Source organism: Oncorhynchus clarkii, chromosome 23 (genome assembly GCF_045791955.1).
Source record: "Oncorhynchus clarkii lewisi isolate Uvic-CL-2024 chromosome 23, UVic_Ocla_1.0, whole genome shotgun sequence".
In the NCBI taxonomy this organism is placed as follows: domain Eukaryota; kingdom Metazoa; phylum Chordata; class Actinopteri; order Salmoniformes; family Salmonidae; genus Oncorhynchus; species Oncorhynchus clarkii.
Window position 1 is genome coordinate 16,282,438 of NC_092169.1, and position 22,563 is coordinate 16,305,000.

General features: G+C 40.4%; 1 protein-coding gene across 1 annotated transcript in view; it reads left to right on the top strand.

The window, feature by feature from the left end:
* LOC139381503 (glutamate receptor ionotropic, delta-1-like) overlaps positions 1-22,563 on the top strand; it is a 451,280-nt gene that overhangs the window by 230,943 nt on the left and 197,774 nt on the right. The window contains exon 3 of the mRNA XM_071125103.1: positions 13,563-13,847. Coding sequence (XP_070981204.1) covers positions 13,563-13,847 — 285 coding nt within the window. The remainder of the gene's footprint in view (positions 1-13,562; positions 13,848-22,563) is intronic.

The window sequence follows — 22,563 nt, forward strand, 5'->3', positions numbered from 1 at the left end:
CTACATGACTCAATGATCATAACATTCATCAGTACACTTCTTATCTCCTAGCCTAGAAGTTTATTTTATGATTTCTCCCAAAAAGCAAGGGTTTTGGTGTTAACAAGAATGTTCTCTGGATTCCATATAAATGGTCTGGATTCTGTCCATTTAGAGCAGGGCGAGCCATTTGGTGGGCCCCTGCTGTTGCTGTGCCGTCCTGGATAGAACGTTTGAAGTGTGGAGTGTTATTTTGTAATCCGGATGTGTGTGCGTGCACTGTTGTAGAATTGGAAACTGATCACCACACAGCGCCAATACCCAGCCTGTCATACATGTCACTGCAGCTTACCCATAATGTGCAAGCTGGTTAGGCCCCAGAACTACAACAACCACTGGCTACTTTGTCCTCACCTTGTCCTCACCCTGTATGTCCTGGTCACCTCAAAGACTTTGAATCAACCTTGCACACTTAGTTTCAGTGGGGAAAATACAAAAAATGTTTGAGCTACACAGTACATACTGTTGTACTAAAGGTTGCTTTCCTGTGACTTCGTTACTCTACTATGTGCTTTTGTTGAGAAAGGCTTGTTATATTTAGCAGAATTGTTGATATGCTGTAAGTGTGTGAATGAGATTTAAACATGAACACACGTTAAAAAGCTGTTTGGCTTCAGCTATTCAAACACAGCAAAGGCATGGCAGTGACACTCATAGTCCTATATATACCAAGAGCCTTGTGAAACCCTTTTAAAGACAGAATAACATAATACAAAATAAACAAGGGCAACAATGTGAACATGATTGAGTGTAATCATGTTGGCCGTATTGGATTCAGAATAAAAATTACACCAACCCAGTCTTTATAGGCATGAGTGTTGTACACACAAAAACATATTTACATGTGATTTAACCTCCATCAAATGGTACTATGGCAGCCCCCCACCCCCCCTTGCCCTCAGAATAACCTCAATTCGTTGGGGCATGGACTCTACAAGGTGTCGAAAGCGTTCCACAGAGATGCTGGCCCATGTTGGCTCTAATGCTTCCCACAGTTGTATCAAGTTGGCTGGGTCCTTTGGGTGGTGGACCGTTCTTGATACACGCAGGAAACTGTTGAACTTGAACAACCGAGTTGTGTTACAGTTCTTGCACCTACTACCATACCCCGTTCAAAGGCACTGAAATATTTTGTCTTACTCATTCACGCTCTGAATGGCACACATACACAATCCATGTCTCAGGGCTTAAAAATCCTTCTTTAACCTGTTTCCTCCCCTTCATCTACACTGATTGAAGTTAATTTAACAAGTTACATCAATAAGGGATCATAGCTTTCTCCTGGATTCACCTGGTCAGTCTATGTCATAAATAGAGCAGGTGTCCTTAATGTTTTGTATACTCAATGTATACATACATTATTTCAAAGCAGGACTCTGTAAAGTCCATTATCCTTCTGAAGAGTATGAATTAGGCTGTTTGAGAAGGTTTGAATCCTAGGCAACCTGCCTACACATTGTTTGAAGTACAATAGACCAACATACAGTATCTACTGTAGTAGGTCAAAGCTGTGTGATGGAAAACCTTGGTAGAGCATGGGAGAAGGAGACATTGTGGTGCTCGTGAATTTCCTTCAATGTACATGTTTTTTTACACCAGAATATCACGGCTCAGGCTAAGACCCAGATGCAGACACAGGAGGCGGGTAGTACGAGTCTCAGAGTTTATTATAGTTCAAGGGGAAGGCAACAAGTAAGTTAAGGCAGGAAAAGAGTCCAAAGCAGAGTCAGGCAGGTACAGGACAGGCAGAAAGGTCTGAACTATATAAAATAAAAATAATGCAAAAAGTAAGAACACAGGAAACATGGGAATACACTGGTAGGACTTGACGGGACAAGACGAACTGGCAACAGACACAGAATACGCAGGTATAAATGCACAGGAGATAATGGGGGAAGATGGTAGACACCTGACAGGGGGTGGAGACAAGCACACAGACAGATGAAACAGATCAGGGTGTGACACCAGAATATTATTTTTTCTGTTAAAGGTGCATAATACAATTTCCACATGCAAACACAGATTTCTTTTGGAGCAAACAAAATTACTGTCATTGGCAGTACTATTGTAACCTGTGATGTGGCCTCCCTGTGATGTGGCCTCTGACAAAAATGCTGGACCTTAATGGCACAGGTGGTGTGCTTTCATAGCCAACGTTAGCTCCCATCTGACTGGCCAGACTGGGGTGTAATCATTTCACCAAACAGTTGTAACTAAAATGAGAGCTTCTATTATGTCCATGACATGGTGAAAGTACAATCCAATAATGAGGAGTCAGAAAGGTATGAAAGGCTATTTACTCCATGGTGCAGCCAATAAACATGAACACCATGTCAGCAGGTGAACTTCCCCACCCATGGGGCACACACCACTATACTCAGTACACAACGCTCCTTCCCCCCAGTCACATAGTGGGTTCCCCATAACATTGGGGAGCACGGCTCTGGAGTTGGCACTCTGCTTCCACATCAAGGCGTGGTGTCCAGGTCATCCAAGCCAGCGAAGGAGCAGGTGGCAGCAAAGGGGGCTTCTGCTTTGCAGCCCTGCAGCTGATCCACATGGCTGCGGTGCTCTTGACTGCCAGGCGTCCGAGTCCTGTAAGAGACAGTTCCAGTGGCTTCTTCCACGACTGCATGGACCCGCTTCGGTCCTCCAGAGTAAAGCCAAAATGCTAAAAAGCCAAAATGTCCTCATTTAAAGCCAAAATGTGTTAAATGACTATGGTCCCTTTCTGCATCATCCTCCTGCCTTAGACGCATTTCACTTGCAAAGTCTTGGTGCAGCTGGTCTAAGGTGGTTCGCTAACAGCCCGGCGGGACTCTTCTCAGTAGAGGCTGTGGGCACAACATGATGAGACAGCAGGAACCTTGATATTTGTGTCTGCAAGTCACCCACCGAGATCCTAGACAGAGCCTCCTTGGTTGTCTGAATCATGCTTTCAGCTTGCCCATTGGAGGGCGGATTATATGTTGCTGTGGTGATGTGTCTAAACTCAGCAGAAGTGAAGGCAGCTCCATTGTCTGACATCAGGACGTCACACAACCCATGAGTGGCAAATAGTAGACGGAGGGTGCTTATCACGACAGCAGAGGACAAGCTAACAACCAGGGATTCTTTATCCAGCTGTGCAGTTAGGGTCCTAGATGCACAGCACACGGTGCCTCTCGAGCATCAGATTCCACATGACTCAACAAGGCACAGAGCCCATATGGACCAGTAACAGGGGTTTTCTATCATCATAATGGGCTAATAGCCCATCAACTGCTCTGTGCCTCTTTATAGGCTTCCACATGAGGGTCAGTCCAATTCTAAGGAGCTGCCTGGTCAAGTAGGTTCCAACACTGTCAGGCAGGAAGCAGTTGTAAAAGTTGAGAAGCCCCAGAAATGACTCTAGCTCAGACTTGTTCTGGGGAGAAAGTATCTCCTTAATGGCCTTTACCTTATCCTGGGTCAATCGCATTCCACCCGTGTCAATGTGGAACCACAGGAACTCAACACTGGGTGCAGCAAAAATGAACTTCTCCTTCTGCAGTTGTAGATCTGCTTCCACAAAGCGCCTCAGCCTATACTTATGCTCTTCCGGGGTCCGGCCTGTATTCAGTGTGTCATCCAAATACGGCTGGATCCCTGTAATGCCTGCTAGCAAGGTGTCCATGTAGTGCTGAAAAATGGCCACCGCTGTGGACTCTCCAAACTAAAGCCTTGTTGCCCTGAAAAGCAGTGTTGATAGTCAAAAGCTCCCCTACATCTTCATCTAAAGCTAGCTGCCGGTGTGCTTGTCTTATGTCCAGCTTTGTAAAACATCAGGGAACACTGCAGTGTTCACTGTGTCGCTAAGTCCACCAGATATCCTAAGGCTGTCATCCTTCTTGGTCACAGGCACAATGGGCATAGCCCACTCACAGTACTTAACTGGCTTTACAGGATCCCTGCAACAACAAAAAAATAAGCTTCTTCATGCTCCTTGATAATCGAATCCGGGGAGTTTTGAATGTGATAAACCCCTGTGACCTCAATGGCTAAAGGCTCATATCAATCGCAGCCCGATAAACTGGCTCCTGTGCCATGAATGCTGTGGTCTCCTCGATAGCTCATGACCACAAAAATCCTACCCCGCACCTCTAACTGGGTCTTTGACCATTGCCTTAACACTCCATTGTCTTGCAAGAGATCTAGTGACTCACCGGGCCACAATGCATGGTAAGTTTTCTCACTAATCAGTGAGCATCCAGAGCCTGAATAAACTTTCATTACATGCTTGTGCCATTTAGCAGCACTGTGGCCATATGGGACTGATCAACTCGATTCCGTCTTATGTAGCAAAATGTTGTTTTTTACATTTGAAAAAAGTAGATAATCAGAGCTAGAAAATGGTATATCAACACTACAGTTGAGGAACAATGTAATTCTGCTTTGAAAATGGATACATTTGTAACCCCACTTTTGAGAAATTGTTCCTTGAATATTTTGGTACACCTACTACAGAACTCTCCTTTGTCTACACCCATTCAGCATCATTCACACCCTCTTAAGCCTTGGCCCCACCCATCTCTTTAAGGATTCACGTGAGGCCATGTGCTAAACAGAGTGAGTATGGTAATGTGCTAAACAACCAGAGATTTTAAGATTAAAGGCTGGTTTATACCAGTTCTATCAACATTTCTGTATACAGTTGTCGCAGTGACATCCTGAACATTCTATTGTCGTCCGACATCAAACTTGTCGTTATCGTTATAAGAAGTATAAACACAAAACCAACTGGCTGCATGACATCAGCAGCCTGGTGGTCCAAAATATCATAACTGGTGTATTTTCACACCAATAAACCCATCCATTTAAAACCAGGCCACTAAAAGCAACTTTCTGATCAATGATTTGGTTTGTTTCTAGCTTGTTAGCTGACTAGCCAGTTCAAATACTGACCATAACATATCGCTGACAAGGTCTTAACTTTAGCTAATTTGTATTCATTATTACAGGAAAATCAACTTACAACAAGATCATTATTTACAAGTTAATGGCGAGCTAATTACAGAAAATAGCTTACGGTTGTGAATGTGACAAATTAAAAGCAGGGCATTCTCCTGGAGAATTTTAGAACTTGGACACCCTCTCGTTGGCCCAATGTTATATCCTAATTTGACTTTGGTGCAGGTCATGTTGTTCTTCATATTACCATCTCTGGTAAACACTCTATATCAAATAAAATCAATGTTTATTTGTCACTTGCACAGGATACAGAATGTGTAAACTGTGCTGTGAAATGGTTACTTGCATAGTGGAGTCTTTTGTTTAGCCATGTATCAATGAACCAAAATCCCAACAAATACTACCATGCACCATGCATGAATCTGCAGGTAGCTAAAGCTAACCAACTAGGTTCAATGTTAGCTAGCTAGCTAACATTAGGCTATAACTAGCACTGCAAATGGCTTTCTTGAGATACAACTAATATTACTATACAGATCACACACGTAATGTTAGCTAGCTAGCTAAAAGTATGCTTTAACTTGCAATGAAAATTACTTTCTGACAAAATTAGAAATGTATTATATCTGAAAATGTAGCTAGACTCTTACCCGTATACATGGATGAACACTCTAGCTCTCTGTCATGGATGCCATGGTTGCCCTTAGTTTGAAAATGTAATCCGGAGACATGTGTTTTATACAACAGCCTTCTGTGTTCTCATTTCGACTCTCCGCATTTGGCAATCATCTCTCTGCTTCGACTAGGCATTTCACTGTTTTCAAAACTCGGTCAACTTCTTCAATGACAACAACACTGTTGATCACCTTTTCTTCCCCCATCACTGCCATCAGAAGACTACAATGTCTGGTTCAATAAAAATATGTTTTACCTAATCAGGGATTTCCTCATCTTCTGATTCATCTTCAGAGTCAGAGAGACTCAGCATGGCACAATCGTCCTCCTGAAAGCAGTCCATCACAACTTTTCCCCATTGATCTTCGTCGATAGCTCTATTAACTTCATTGCAGCAATGTTGATAGCATTAGCAACACTTTTTCAGTTCTTAAAAAAAGCAGATTGTCCACACAAACTGAGCAGCTCATGTTATAGATAGAATCATGCTGCATGGCAGACCAATCTTAACTCATCTCTTGGCATGTTCAGCCCATCCATTATCTCAACCAACCATGGCTAGCGGGAAGTTTCCTGTATTTTTCTGTGGCTAAACCAACTAGGCTCGTAATTTAACAATTTTGTTTGTATTTACAGATGGCATACACGTTTGTTATTAAAGGACATGAACGTTGTTCCAGAAGGCATTTCTGCCAAAAACACATTTTGATAAAATATATATATATATATATATATATATATATATATATATATATATATATATATATATATATATACACACACATACGCCTAGCTTCTTGAAACGGGTCACATATTGTCTTAGATGTAATGGTAGAAAGATTAGAATTTAACATTGAGCATCAATCTGAGCCTAAAATAGTCACACCTACCTGACTTAACTTCAATAGTAGGGGCTAAAGTAACACAATCCTTCAAAGAATCTTAGAACCCAAACCATCTAATTCTGATGTCTGAGCCCACTTGTTTTCCTTAGAGCAGATTCAAATAACCACGACATAAAAAAGCATGTGTAACTGAATGTATTCTGTCTGGCAGGGCCATACAGCACAGAATGAGAGTACATTTGACTTGGAAAGTTGTATTTTAGTCAGCTACCATAAAGTAAATCTTACATTCATTAAAAATATTAATTGTTGACATTTCCTCCTATTGTTTCTCTGTGTTTACAGGTCTATATTTCCAAGATGCATTAAGATATCCTAACATGCTGACCAGACCGGACACGTCGCGTGCACGAGCGTCGCAAAATAAATGTAGAAATCCATGTTATTCAATTATTGCACCCACACTGCACCCACACTGCACCCACACTGCCACACTGAAAATAAAGAAAACCCCTTGATTGAGTAGGTGTCCAAATGTTTGACTGGTACTGTACCTCGGGTAGGGGTATCTCAAAAATGTTTGGGCATTGCCACTAGCCTAATTTCCATAACCAGAAACAATCATATTTCACAGATTAACCATGGTCAAAAGGAGTGAATGCTTTTAGAAGATTTGGATTGAATACCTACTGAAGTATACTGAGGAAAATTAATGGGATTATGAAATATCAATTTAATATTGGCCTAACTGCCAAGAGGTTTCCACACATCTTGGGCTTATGTGGAATCCGTGTGGCTGGTCTTTTAATCTGTCTCATTGGTTATGTCACAACATATACCAATATTATTGTCTCTATCTACAATCAACATGTTTTACAGCTACTGTATTTCAAAAACCATATAATATTTAACCTTTATTAAACTATTTAACTTTATTTACAGCTACTGTGCAAGTGCAACATACTGAGTCCATGGTGTCAACATTAATGCAGTCGCTGGTTATTTTTGCAAAGGTTTCCACTTTGATTAAACTTTAGTGTGTTTACAGAGAGAGAGAGACACTAAATGAGATCATCTCATTTGCCGTTTGAAATTCTTCCAACAATCCCAATTTATATACTCTCACCACAGCATTGGTGAGGTTCATTAGCTACATTCTGCTATGCTCCAATTACAACTGTACACATTGAAGATAATCTCATAATTTGCAACGGATTGCTCGGCAGAAGTTGTATATAATGTCCCCTGTGACTGCAATGATGTATAATAATTTGCCACATCCCAATCTGTGCATACAGAAGTGCTTTGATGTGGCAGTAGCATCTGCAGGGAAACATCTGAATCAAAACAATGTTTGTTGTTAAACAGCCTTCAATCCTTCAGACAGATGTCTTTTTAATGTTTTCAATTAAGAGTTTAAGGAACATAAGATATTTCGCTTGATAAACCCCCCATTTGGGCTCATTTTAATGTCAATAGAATGTGATGCATGACAGCATTGTGGCAATAATTGCGTAAGCATAATGGTATGCACTGTGTTTATTAGCCGCGTTTAAATTCACCCCACACACAAATGGATTATTGCTTTTGAGGCAAAATCCAAATCTACCAGAAGTGACCTTTTTCCAGCTTTTCTACCCATACTGAACAGCTCTTGCCATAGTACCTAAAAATGACACATGCAACACTTTGCCTTCGAAAAGTATTCAGACCCCTTGACTTTTTACACATTTTGTTATGTTAGAGCCTTATTCTAAAATTGATTAAATAGTTTTCTTTCCTCATCAATCTACACACAATACCCCATAATGACAAAGCTAAAACAGGTTTTTAGAAATGTTTGCTAATTTATAAGAAAGAAAATGAAATATCACATTACGTAAGAATTCAGACCCTTTACTAAGTACTTTCTTGATGCACATTTGGCAGCGATTACACCATCGAGTCTTCTTGGGTATACAAGCTTGGCACACCTGTATTTGGGGAGTTTATCCAATTCTTCTCTGCAGATCCTCTCAAGCTCTGTCAGGTTGGATGGGGAGCATTGCTGCACTGCTATTTTCAAATCTCTCCAGAGATGTTCAATCGGGTTCAAGTCCGAGCTCTGGCTGGGCCACTCAAGGTCATTCAGAGACCCAAAACCACTCCTGCATTGTCTTGCCTGTGTGCTTCACCATAGGGATGGTGCAAGGTTTCCTCCAGAAGTGACACTTGGCATTCAGACGAAGACTTTAATCTTGGTTTTATCAGACCAGAGAGTCTTGTATCTCAATGTCTGAGGGTCTTTAGGTGACCAAGGCCCTTGCTCAGTTTGGCCTGGCGGTCAGCTCTAGGAAAAGTCTTGGTCGTTCCAAAGTTCTTCCATTTAAGAATGATGGTGGCCACTGTGTTCCTGGGGACATTTTATGTGGCAGAATGTTTTTGGAACACATCCCCAGATTCGTGCCTCGACACAATCCTGTCTCGGAGCTCTACGGACAATTCCTTTGACCTCATGGCTTGGTTTCTGCTCCAACATGCCCTGTCAACTGTGGAACCTTATATAGACAGGTGTGTGCCTTTACAAATCATGTCCAATCAATTTAATCTCCCACAGGTGGACTCCAATCAAGTTGTAGAAACATCTCAAGGTTGATCAATGGAAACAGGATACACCTGAGCTCTATTTCGAGTCTTATAGCAAAGGGTCTCAATACTACTGTTTAATTTTTTTTAAATTTGCAAAAATGTCTAAAAACCTGTTTTCGCTGTCATTATGGGGTATTGTGTGTAGATTGCTGATTAATATTTGTTCTTTAATCCATTTTAGAATAAGGCTGTGACGTAACAAAATATGGAAAAAGTTAATTGGTCTGAACACTTTCCAAAGGCACTGTATATATACCATGTTAACCTATCCAAGTCTGAGTACATTTATTTTAGTAAGCAAACCTTCCTGCGGATGAGGCCTGCAGTTCAACGAACATGATGTGTCAGATACACAGCAGCATATGAATGATAGCCCCTTTCTACTCTAGTGAGAACATTTAGTAGTCATTATTCCATCATTATCATCTTTGCCAGTGCCTCTGCAGACCTCTGCCCGTCAGAGAGGCTTGTCTGTAATGGAATTGAAATATTAATATAGTCTATTTTCCAGGGAAAAATGTGCAAATCATGTCCTCTTTATACTGGGATAGGAGGGGTTTAGTGTAGACATAATGGCTGTGCTCCTATTTGGTTCCATTTCCTGACACACCATTAGCTTGTAGAATGAGGGAGAGAAGGGGAAAATTATGCCATTATGAAAATGACACATTAGTACAGTGTAGGATGGTCAAATAAAATACAATTTTATTTGTCACATGCACCGAATACAACAGGTGTAGACTTTACCGTGAAATTATTACTTGCGAACTCTTTCTCAACAATACAGTTAAAAGGTAAGAAAATATTCCCCCAAAAATTAAGAATTGAGTAGTAACTCAATAAAATAACAATAACAAGGCTATATACAAGGAGTACCAGTATCGAGGAGTCAATGGCGGTCAGTTTTAATGAGCATGCCGTTATTTCTATTACAGCATATTGGATGACTGTCATTCATCTTCCATTCAGCCAGCTCAATGTAACATCGATAGGTTAATGCTACAACATGATACCAAAATGTTCCCTATACCCATCATGAGTTTACTACAACCTAGCCTATGAATGAAAATTTACAACGTAGGTGCACAGGTCAAGAGAAAATGTGAGTAATTAAGGTGACAGACAGTGACCCATTCAATACCGCCTTGCATCCTCTATCCTGCATCTAGCTGATATAGGGTGATATAAGTCCAACAGCAAAAGAGAAATTCAGGTATGTTTATCCCCGTTTCATTCCATTTGCTTCCATTTAAGAAATATTTTTCAACAGAATCAGCAGAATGAATACACACCTGATCACACGCACACACAGTTCACTTTCATAGCAGCCACATACAAACAGTAAGATCATTTTGTTTGTTGTATAACTCCTTCTCGCATCTACACGTTCTCCTCCTCTCACCTTTTCCCTTTGCTTGTGGACTTCAGTGCACAACACATCAGCTGTCTGTGACCATCATATCATAACTGCTAACTGCTACACACAGTGTACATCGTTGTCACCATATTAGCTAACGTCATAGTCAACATAGCTACTAGAACTAACACATTAGTAAACCCGCTACAATCATGCCGTACAATGTACAGTCAGCAAGCAGTTTAGCAGTTACACTGGTGGCTCCCGGTGATAATAAATTAATAAAACCAAATGCTTGCCTTGACTTGGAAGAATTCCAGTGTTGGATAGCCATAGCCAGCTAGCTAACATAGCATCTCTCCTGAAATGGGTGTTTGAGTAGGCTAAACTAGCTAGCTGCGTTCTCTAGCTAATTGAAAGTGAAAGTGGAAAAAATACAAAGAAATTTAGCTAGGATTCTCTATTGCTTCTCCTTCATTTTTAAAGAAATTAATTTGTTCAAAACTGTTTAAATATTGTCTTTCGCACTCTTTGAGTCAACTACTCACCACATTTTATGCACTGCAGTGCTAGCTAGCTGTAGCTCATTATTTCATTATCTTTTGATTTGGTGGACAACATGTCAGTTCATGCTTCAAGAGCTCTGATAGGTTGGAGGATGTCTTCCGGAAGTTGTCATAATTACTGTGTATGTCAATGGAAGGGGGTAAGAACCATGAGCCTTCTTGGTTTTTGTATTGAAATCAATGTACCCAGAGGAGGACAAACGTAAGCTGTCCTATGGCTTCACCGTGATGCTACCCTACAGAGTGCTGCTGAGGCTACTGTAGAACTTCATGACAAAACCGCGTGTTTTAATCAATTATTTGGTGACGTGAACATATTTAGTATAGTTTTATCTAAAAATTAAAACTTTTTTAATGAAATTCACTGAGGAGCATGGTCCTCCCCAGTCTCCTCTGAAGGGTACGAGGTGTGATATCGAAAGGCGTTGATTTTACCAATTAAACTCCCAGCTGCATTTCTTCCTACACAATGTTACTTGATTTGGTCGACACAGATATTCTAAGGTCTCAATTAAACGCAATTTATGTAGAAAAACATTCACTTTAAATAGGATATTTTTGCTCTTCTGTACTTTGGGTAATTTCAACCACTGAGGTCCTCTACTGAACTGTCGAACTGAATTTGTGAGTGCCAAGCCAGTTGGGAATTTTTTTGGGCTGTTGAGGATTCAGGTCACGGGGGATTCATTAGCATGTGAAGGTGCTTCGGGGAAAATAGGTCCCTCAATCACCTAAATGCCCTCATTGTCTCTCTGTCTCCCCCCTCTCTCTCTCTCACCCCCTGATATGCTACTCCTATTTTCCCTCACTCATCCACATATTTTTTGGTTTTATTCCCCCCCTCCCTCTCTTTCTCTCTCTCTCACTCTGTCTCTCTTCCTCCTCCTGCCCCGCACCCCCCTCCACCCCCGTATGGGGCCAGAGAGCAGTACTTTTACGCATGGAACGATCAGGTGCATTGATAATACACTGAGCGCACAAAACATTAGGAACACCTGCTTTTTCCATGACATAGACTGACCAGGGGAATCTAGATGAAAGCTATGATCCCTTATTGATGTCACCTGTTAAATCCACTTCTGTGTAGATGAGACAATAGAGACATTTGAGATTGTATATGTGTGCCATTCAGAGATTGAATGGGCAAAACAAAATATTTAAGTGCCTTTGAACAGGGTATAGTAGTAGATGCCAGGCTCACCAGTTTAAGTGTGTGAACAACTGCAACGCTGCTGGGTTTTTCACGCTCAACAGTTTCCTGTGTGTATCAAGAATGGTCCACCACCCAAAGGACATCCAGCCAACTTGACATAACTGTGGGAAGCATTAGAGTCAACATGAGCCAGCATCCCTGTGGAACGCTATTGACACCTTATAGAGTCCATGCCCCCACAAATTGAGGCTGTTCTGAGGGCAAAAGTGGGTGCAACTCAATATTAGGAAGGTGTTCCTGATGTTTTGTACACTCAGTGTACTTATTTATGCAAGACAAGTATTCATTGACCCAAGGCATGGTTGATTGAAAGTTTCCTGCCTAATTAAGACTGAATCAGAGTCCCTTGTTAATTAGACTTTGGACTTCTGTTTGGTTATACTGTAGGTGGTTGATATGTGTTGATGCTTTTAGTGTGTGGGTGGGAGTCGGTAGAAGTTTAGAAGATTTACAGCTTGTACACTCACATTAAACTTGTTTAACTTATGACCATGAACATTTTATTTGTATTGTATCTTTGAATAAAGACATTGACTTGTGTACTTGGCAGTCAGCAGTTTTTAAGCACTGGTAAATGTTTATTTACCATTTTGAATGGCTCCAAGCACACTTCCAACTAGCATAGTACTTTATAACACTTCATAAGCAGAACTCACCTACAGAGATGCGCAACATTCATACAATATTTACTATTACTTATAATGAACAGCATTTCAGAGTAAATTTGGAGCCATAGATGTTATACAGTACTGTAAAATATAAATAATAATTTGTCCCAACCACAAGCGTCTTGTTTTCTCCCAAGCACACACAATCATAAACAAACAGCAGGAGGAAATGGTGGTTGGACCAACTATTACAAACATGGATTTGTGTGTTACTCTGAGTGACAGATTACAGTGAATATGTGTTTCTGTTGTAATGGGGAGGGATAAGGGGGTGCATGCAAAAGAGAAAGGGATTTATTGCATAACTTGTTGTACTGTACTTGTGCCTTTTTTGTGACATTTTACTTTTCTACAGGCCCCAACAACTCTTTCACCCATCCTCTTTCTTTTGTTGTCCCAATGCCCATGGCAGTATGTGCCCTCAGTTCCTTCCCTGCCCATACCCTGGTCTCCTGCTCTATTTTTCTCTGGAATTTTGTTATCTCCATATTTTTTTATCTCCATCTTTATCTTAGTCATCTCTACAAACAGAAAACACTACTTTCATTTGACCACTACTGATCCCCTGTGTTCTCTGCTGCCTTATTGGAATGTCTGAAGTTTGTCTTATCATGTCCCTCTCTTATCCTTGTCCCTCTTCAGCCTGTGAGCTGATGAACCAGGGAATCCTGGCTCTGGTGACGTCTACAGGCTGTGCAGCCGCCAACGCCCTCCAGTCCTTGACCGACGCCATGCACATACCACACCTGTTTATCCAGAGGAACGGCGAGGGCACGCCACGCACCTCCTGCCACCTCAACCCCAGCCCTGATGGGGAGAGCTACACCCTGGCCGCTCGTCCGCCTGCTCGCCTCAACGACGTCATGCTGACCCTGGTCACTGAGCTGCGCTGGCAGAAGTTCATCATCTTCTATGATTCTGACTATGGTGAGTGGGAGAGCGGGGTGGGGTAGAGGGTGTGTCTGGGTTGATGTGTGGGTGTGTGGAAAACATAGTCTGGAGTGTTATATTTTACAGTTTTTGTAGAATGTTTTTATTGTGTGCAACCTATAAAATACCTCTTCTCCAATGAGGAAGGCCATTACAAGGTTGATGATGATGATGATGATGACCATAGTTGTGATAGCCAACCTGTTGTAATCTATAGGAGAAAAGTTTTTTTCCTGAAACTATATTGTTCTGTTGACAATGCTGATCAATGTTTAAAGGGATAGTGTGACATTTTGGCAAATAGCCCTTTTATTTGTACTTACCCAGAGTGAGATGAACTCACGGATACCATTTGTATGCTTGCTCTTCCTATAGACTTCCATTCATTGTGATAACGCTATTAGCAATAGCTCCAGAAACTACATTCAACTTCCTTCGTAAAAATGGTCTCCATGAGTTCATCTGACTCAAAATGTTGCCAAATGCTGCACTATCCCATCAACTGGGTGTTTGTGGAACACACATCCAATTATTGTTTTGTCTACCTTAGATTCCCATTGCACCTTTTACAATGAACGGTACATCTGAACTGCCAGGATGAAAATATTTTGGATCTTTGCTCCAATGCCTTTAATTACAGTTCTCATCATGAAGTCATTTTTGGGTGCTTCTGAAGCATAGATTAAATATGACTCCCTGTCAACGTTTGTAAATCATTCAAATGAAATCACTTCATAAGACATCATCGCTTCATGTTCTCCCTGGTGTATGAGCATTATATCAATAGTAAAATAACTTCATATCACAGTTCACATAAATAGTCAATCTGGGGATCTCCATAATGAGGTCAGAGTGTTTAGTGATTCAAAACGATTAGTACATGTTGTCAAAGCCATACACTGACTCGCAGAGGGGATTCTTGTGTAATTGCCTAAAAAGTTGTGTTAAATCTTTGGTTAAAGGCATAATGTGTCCTTTTATTTATTACTTTTTTAAACAAAATTCAACCAACAGTACAAAGGGGGAGTTTTTTTGTTTGTTGCCAGTGCTCTGCACGCTGATTAGGTTAGGGTGGGACTTATGTTTTTCATGTGTGCATTTGTTGGTTGAAACCTTGATTGCTTGTGCGTTTCATCCCATGGCCACAAGGAAAACAGTAATAATAGATTGTACTCTTGACACGGTTCTTGGAGAAGCTAGTCTTAATTGTCTGGATTATTTAATTCATCTCACCTATAACTCCCTTTAGGCCAGACCTTTTCTTATCCACTTTTAGAACACAGTAAACTCTGGAATCGGCAATGAATTGCTGAGACCAGTAACTGTTGTGCATAAGTTGTACACCCATTCATAGCTGTTTGAAAGTAAATTGAGACCTGTGGTAGGGATACTTTATCATGGACTCATGCTTCACACACTTTCAGTAGACACACAAATAAATACTAGTGTTTATTGATTTTCCTGTTATAACATCAGCAACTCAAGAGTTTGTCATGGCATTTTGGTTGAATACATTTGGTGTAAGCATTTCACTGTTAGTCTACATCTGTTGTTTACGGAGCCTGTGACTAATACAATTGGATTCGGTTTTAATGAGATGCAACTAATCAGGGATAGGAATAGACAAGAAGTATGACTAAACAATGTGTTCATTCTGAATATAACCAGGCCCCATTAGTGTTAAATAATGAATAAAGAGACCAGTTTTGACGAGGCAGTAACACTGACATCCACATCCTGGTGTTACACGCTTTAACTCAGCACTTCAATTACATTTCCAAACAGTCAAAATACCCTCAGTGCAGACGAGTGATTAAAGAACATATCATTCACATGTTCTCTGAGTGTGATCGCATCAAAACCCCCGTCTTCTCCACTTCCTCTGGTCTATCTGTAGTCTGAGGAGTAATTTGACGCTCTAGGATGTATTTCATAAAGCATGTGGCGCTCTAGGATGTATTTCACAAAGCATTTGACACTAGGATATATTTCACAAAGCATTTGGCGCTCTAGGATGTTTTTCACAAAGCATTTTGTCGCTCTAGGATGTATTTCATAAAGCATTTGGCACTCTAGGATGTATTTCATAAAGCATGTGGCGCTCTAGGATGTATTTCACAAAGCATTTGACACTAGGAATATTTCACAAAGCATTTGACACTAGGATATATTTCACAAAGCATTTGGCGCTCTAGGATGTATTTCATAAAGCATGTGGCGCTCTAGGATGTATTTCACAAAGCATTTGACACTAGGATGTATTTCACAAAGCATTTGACACTAGGATATATTTCACAAAGCATTTGACACTAGGATATATTTCACAAAGCATTTGGCGCTCTAGGATGTATTTCATAAAGCATGTGGCGCTCTAGGATGTATTTCACAAAGCATTTGGCGCTCTAGGATGTATTTCACAAAGCATTTGGCGCTCTAGGATGTTTTTCACAAAGCATTTTGTCGCTCTAGGATGTATTTCATAAAGCATGTGGCACTCTAGGATGTATTTCACAAAGCATTTGACACTCTGCAGCAAAGCAGCACATTAACACCTGGTGCGTCAGGTAGTCATCTTCCACAGTTCTACAACTCTGGTTGTGTAATTCTGCATGTGTAAATGATGCATGCAAGTCCCATAATTTTTTGGGGCACAGAAATTTGAAATAATTAGAGTAACTTCTTCCGTTAGCTGCTTCTTCGTCTGTCCCCCCACTCTGAATGGGAGTAGACATAGCAACTGCTCCGTTTTGCTGCAGCTCAGCGTGCAAGACATAGTTGCCTGCTCACACAGCTGATAAAAAAAGACATTACAAGATTTTGGCAATGAAGGCATTCCTTCTACCCAGAATTGGATGAACTCAATACTTCTCTTGAAGGCAGTATCATTCACTGACGTATGTTGGTATCTGATGTAAAGTAGGGACTGCTCAGTGGCCATGGCTACAACTGGAGGAGCGAGAGTGAGCCGAAGGAAGGGGGGAAATTGCCATTTATTTCTTTATTGATTTTTATTAACCGTTTTCACTTGTACCTGTACACAGGTTGAACATGGCAGATTTGTACACTGATAAGTGCCTAAATTGGAACACAGTGGCTGTACAGTAACACGCTATACATGATTTCAGAGCTCAGGGCCTGTTCATCACAGCTCTGTATTGGGTTTTGCCTGTGAGCCATTCTGAACTTGAGCACTGCGCACGACAAGAGGTTGCCCCATCCCTCCCGCTAATTGAGCAACTTTTGGACATTTGTTGTTGTCGGAGTGAGGGAAATGCTGTAAATTAAGAGGATTCGATGTATTTGAAAATGAGACGTTGAAGATTATAATAAATACCGCTTTGATGTCATACAAGCAAGCGTCCAAGTGTCCAAATGTAAACTTGACATTTCTATATCATAAAACTCATGTAATATAAAGTGTCAACATTTATGATCACTATGTTTGATGTACAGTTACAATATGACATGGTGTTATATCCTGGCATGTCCTGAACAGAATGAGCTTGTTTGTTGTATTGTGAAGAAAATGTTCTGCAGACCATGCACCCGAATGCACAGATGACTCCATTCTATGCGAACCAAAATGACGATCTGCTTCTCTGAATTGCCTTGTGAAAGCCTAACACTGTAAGATCTTATTTTATAATTTAGCTAGTCATGTTGGCAATGGAACACGCTTTCAAATGATGCCCACCTGACCCAGATTGTGATTTATAGTGAACATTTTATGGATTGCGTAAACAACAACAGTAAGTGTGTGATGGCAGGGATGCAGGGCTCTGTTCCAAACAAAACAACAACAAATGTGCTCTAGTTCCTCAACGGCACAGCTAGGAGAGCTCAAATCAAAGCAGTAACATTACTTTTGCATCCGGAGTATTTTCAGATCTTGTTATTAACAAATGCGGCAAAAAGTACAGTAAATGTAAAATGCACATTAAATCAACAGTGTAATGTTTGTATTCAGTCTTGTCAGGTGAACTGTTGTGTCCTCACCTCAGTCTAATAATTTCACCATCATCTCCAAACTGTTCCCTTTTCATTTGGACCATGGTTATGCAAATGCGTTCCAGATTGCATGTGTTCCAGTTTTCTGAACGAAACATTTCAATTTATCCCTATCCATATAGGCCAATTCCCATGTGTGTAAGGGGTTAAGTAAACGACTGTATATAAGCCCTAAACACACAGTTAGTTTTTGTCATGAAATGCCTCACACATTGCATATTTCTACCACTCATTCCTGTAGACTGTCGATCCTGTCCCGAACTTGACTCCAGAACTTCACTCCCATTCCTGCCCAAATCCCATAGACCTGCAAGACCCAGCGGGACTCCTGTTCCCGTGTCAACCTCTACTGCAGATAACAAGCTCTTGACCCATCGGGTTATCATCCTGTCATGACAAAGCACTAAATTACATTTGAATGTGGCTGTACAAGGAAGTGACAAGCATTTTGTTTATTTGAATTGCTCCCAGGATGGAGTCAGTTGTACATTCTTATGTGTAAATATATCACTTGAGGCTGCTGAGGCTGTATTTCTCCTTGCTGAGTCATCAGTCGACTGGCACTTTCTGCACTTCCACTGTGCAGACAGATGTTAGGCAACATACAGTATTAGTTATACCCTCCTTGCTCCAGGCAACATGGTGCTGTAGCATTGAAGACCATGCCTAACAGTATTACCTAATAACATACAGTATCTAGTTAGCTGTATGAATGTCAACTCTTGTAATGACTTGACACAACAGTGGACCTTACAGTAAAGGAAGTTGTGTTTGTGCAGAACTCATAAGGATTTGTCTGTATATGCATCATCAATGCACACTTCTCTTCTGTATTTCCCATGAGGTATCTCTGGTGCTTTGTCAAAAAGATCAAGCTCAGGACTGAAGAGGTTCAGTTTATTAGGATCCCCATTAGCTACTGCACATGCAGCAGCTACTCTTCCACATAAAACGTACAGATACTTGACAAAGTACAGTACCATTATAGAGAAAAACAACAAGATATTTAATTTAAAAAAAATAATAATAATAGTTATATATTGGAAAGACACCGAGATAACAAAAATACTATATATATATATTTAATTTAGATCTTTAGAAAGAGGAAAGGCATCGTGATACAATACATTTTTTATCAGTTAAAAAAAGAAGTAAAACTTGTTTTTGCCTGAGTAACCTCTGGTGGCAGAGCATTCCACGTTGACATAGCTCTATACATAACTGAGCAACGCATTAAATCTGTTTTTGGTTTGGGTACCGTGAAGAAACCCATACTGGCGTGTCTGGTGGGGTATGTCCTGTATGTCTGTTTGAAGTGTATGCAAATAGATTTTACAAGTGGCTAGGCATTTCCAACACACAAATGTTTCTTAAAAAGAGTAGAAGAGAAGTAGCCAATTTCTCCTCAACCATCAACCATGAAAGACCATCATGCATGTTGTTGATGTTAGTTATGTGTCTCCAGTTAAGGGTAAGATGTGCTGCTTTCTTTTGAGCCAGTTGCAGTTTTCTAGGTCTTTCTTTGTTACTGCACTGTACATATATGATGTTTTAGAAGCTTCCATTGAAGAATGCGCTCTGACTTCTATTTGATAAGTTGCTCTCTAACCATGGGATGGCAGGTGAGGTAAGGCCATGACCAGTGAGTTTTTTTCAGTAACAAATAACATATGATCAATAACATCAAAGGCTGCACTGAAATCTAACAATACAGCTCCAACTATCATCTTATTATCCATTTATCTGAGTCAGAGCAGTACAAGTTAAGTGCCCTTCCCTATATGCATGCTGAACATCAGTCGTCGTTCTTTGAAAAGTAGCATTGCATGTGTTCAAACACAATCCTCTCCATCAGTTTACTAAGAACAGCCAGCAAATTGATTGGGCAGCTGTTAGAGCCCAGCAAATGGTGCTTTACTATTTTTAGGTAGTGGAATTACTTTAGCTACCTTCCACGCCTGTGGACACACACACTCCTTTAGGCTTTGGTTCTCAATAGTTTCTCATCTGGCGGTTTATCATTTTTGATAGATAACAATCGTTTTTCCATCTCTTCCACACAAACTTGACCAAATTCAAAATAGCAATCCTTCTCTTTCATTATTAGATCTTCGAAACACAAATATTATGGTTCACTATTTTGTTGTCATTTCACTTCTCAGTGAAGTTTAGTCACACCATTTCTCAATTTCTCAAAGTATGTCAACCAATCAGCTGAGCAGCCTGACTTGTTTGCCACCTTTTTTGCATCATTTGCTGCTCTAGCAGTTTTCACAGTTTCTTGACAAGTGCATGTTTGTCAACAATTGGCAAGAATAATTTTACAAATACTCCCAAGTCGTCTGGATTATCCTACTTATACACATCAGACCATCATAATTGTTTTAACATATTCTACAAAAAAAACATTTAGTATGATCTCTTCTAAATAGTTTTAGAACCTGACTTTGGTACTTTGGCATTCCTTGTTATTGCCACAATGTTATGGTCACTACAGCCAATGGGAACTGATACTGCTTTAGAGCAAAGCTCTGCAGTATTAATTCATATTTTATCAATACAAGTGGATGTCACAGATCCAACACTATTGGTATATGCTCTCGGTGGTGTTGGTTGAGTGATAACCTGGGTCATGTTACAGTCATTAGTCACAGTAAGAAGCTTCCTCTTGAAAGGACAACTAGATCATAACCAATCAATGTTCAGGTCACCAAGAAAAGAAAAAGAATACATTTAATCAGAGACATTATCTAACACCAAACACACATTCCCCAGATACTGACAGTTTGCATGAACTTGTGTCATTATATACGGTATGGGTAGGCTAATCCTTTAGATAAGATTCATGAAGACAGCTGTGGTATATCAAATCAAAACCAATAAAATGTTATTTGTCACATGCGCCGAATACAACAGGTGTAGTAGACCTTACCGTGAAATGCTAACTTACATGCCCTTAACCAACACTGCAGTTCAAGAAATAGAGTACATTTTTTATAAAAAGCGACACAATAAAATAACAACAATAACGAGGCTATTTACAGGGGGTACCGGACCTAGTAAATGTGCAGGGGTACAGGTTAGTCGAGGTAATTTGTACATGTAGGTAGGGGTAATGTGACTATGCATAGATAATAAACAGTGAGTAGCAGCAATGTAAATAGTCCGGGTGGCCATTTGATTAATTGTTCAGAAGTCTTATGGCTTGGGGGTAGAAGCTGTTAAGGAGCCTTTTGGACCTAGACTTGGTGCTCCGGTATTGCTTGCCGTGATGTAGCAGAGAGAACAGTCTATGACTTGGGTGACTGGAGTCTTTGACTATTTTTTGGGCCTTCTTCTGACTCCGCCTAGTATATAGGTCCTGGATGGCAGGAAGTTTGGCCCCAGTGATGTACTGGGCCGTATGCACTACCCTCTGTAGCGCCTTATGGTTAGATACCAAGCAGTTTCCATACCAGGCGGTGATGGAATGGTCAGGATGCTCTCGATGGTGCAGCTGTAGAACTTTTTGAAGATCTGGGGACCCATGTTAAATCTTTTCAGTCTGCTGTGGGGGAAAAGGTGTTGTCATATGTATTTGGTAAAAAGTAATCTTGTGAAAAGTTTAGTATTTGGTCCGATATTCCTAGCACACAATGACTTCATCACACTTGTTACTCTAAAAACTTGTTGGATGCATTTGCAGTTTGTTTTGGTTGTGTTTCGGATTATGTTGTGCCAATAGAAATGAATGGTAAATCACGTATTGTGTCATTTTGTGGTAACTTTTATTGTAATTAACTATAGAATATACGCCAATGTGGATGCCAAAAGGATTACGAATAATCATGAATGTATCATAAATAACGATGACTGAGAAAGTTACAGATGCACAAAGATCATGCCCCCAAAACTTGCTAACCTCTCACCATTACCAATAATAGGAGAGGTTGGTATTTTTTGGGGGGGTATGATATTTATGCCCCTGTAACTTAACAGTCATCATGATTCACGTTTCATTCATGATTATCTGTAATCACGGTAACAATATATCAAACAAATGTTTGATATCAAACTTTGGTCCATAGCCCATACCTCCATAGCATTTTGTACAGCTCTCATGCATGTACTCTGTTGGAATGGAGGAATTCATGGAGCATCGATAGCCTAAAGCCCCACTTCACGAGCTATCTCAGCTTTGAATCTGTTGTACACGTCTGCAGAGGACTGGACTGTAATGGACTGTAATGGGAGTTTGTCCATAGATGCTATACTGTAGTTAGTGTATGTCGTATTTGGACTAGAGTTGCTACATTAATGTCACGCTGACTGTTTGGCTGTTTGCTTTTATCGCTGCTCAGACAGCATTAAAGTATGTTTGTTAGTGATGCCCATGGCATCCCTTTTAAATGTCTCCTCTCTGTTTCCCTTATCTTGTTCCATTTGTCATTTTGCCTTTTCAACTCATCATTTTTGAGTTCATGTGAGTATTGCTCGGTTAGCGATAGCTACCACATTATTTGGCCTATGAGCACTAGGAGAATGGTGTCCCACCCAGAGAATCATCATTTGAAAATTATATTTTATTGCATGTTTATGCAAAGGAGATGGTAATCCCATGTATGCCTATACTGTATAAACAATGTTTCATTTGGAGAATGATGCTGCTCTTTGTTTTTGGGATTTGACCTGCATTTCTCCAGATTGGCAGGATTGCAGGGATGCA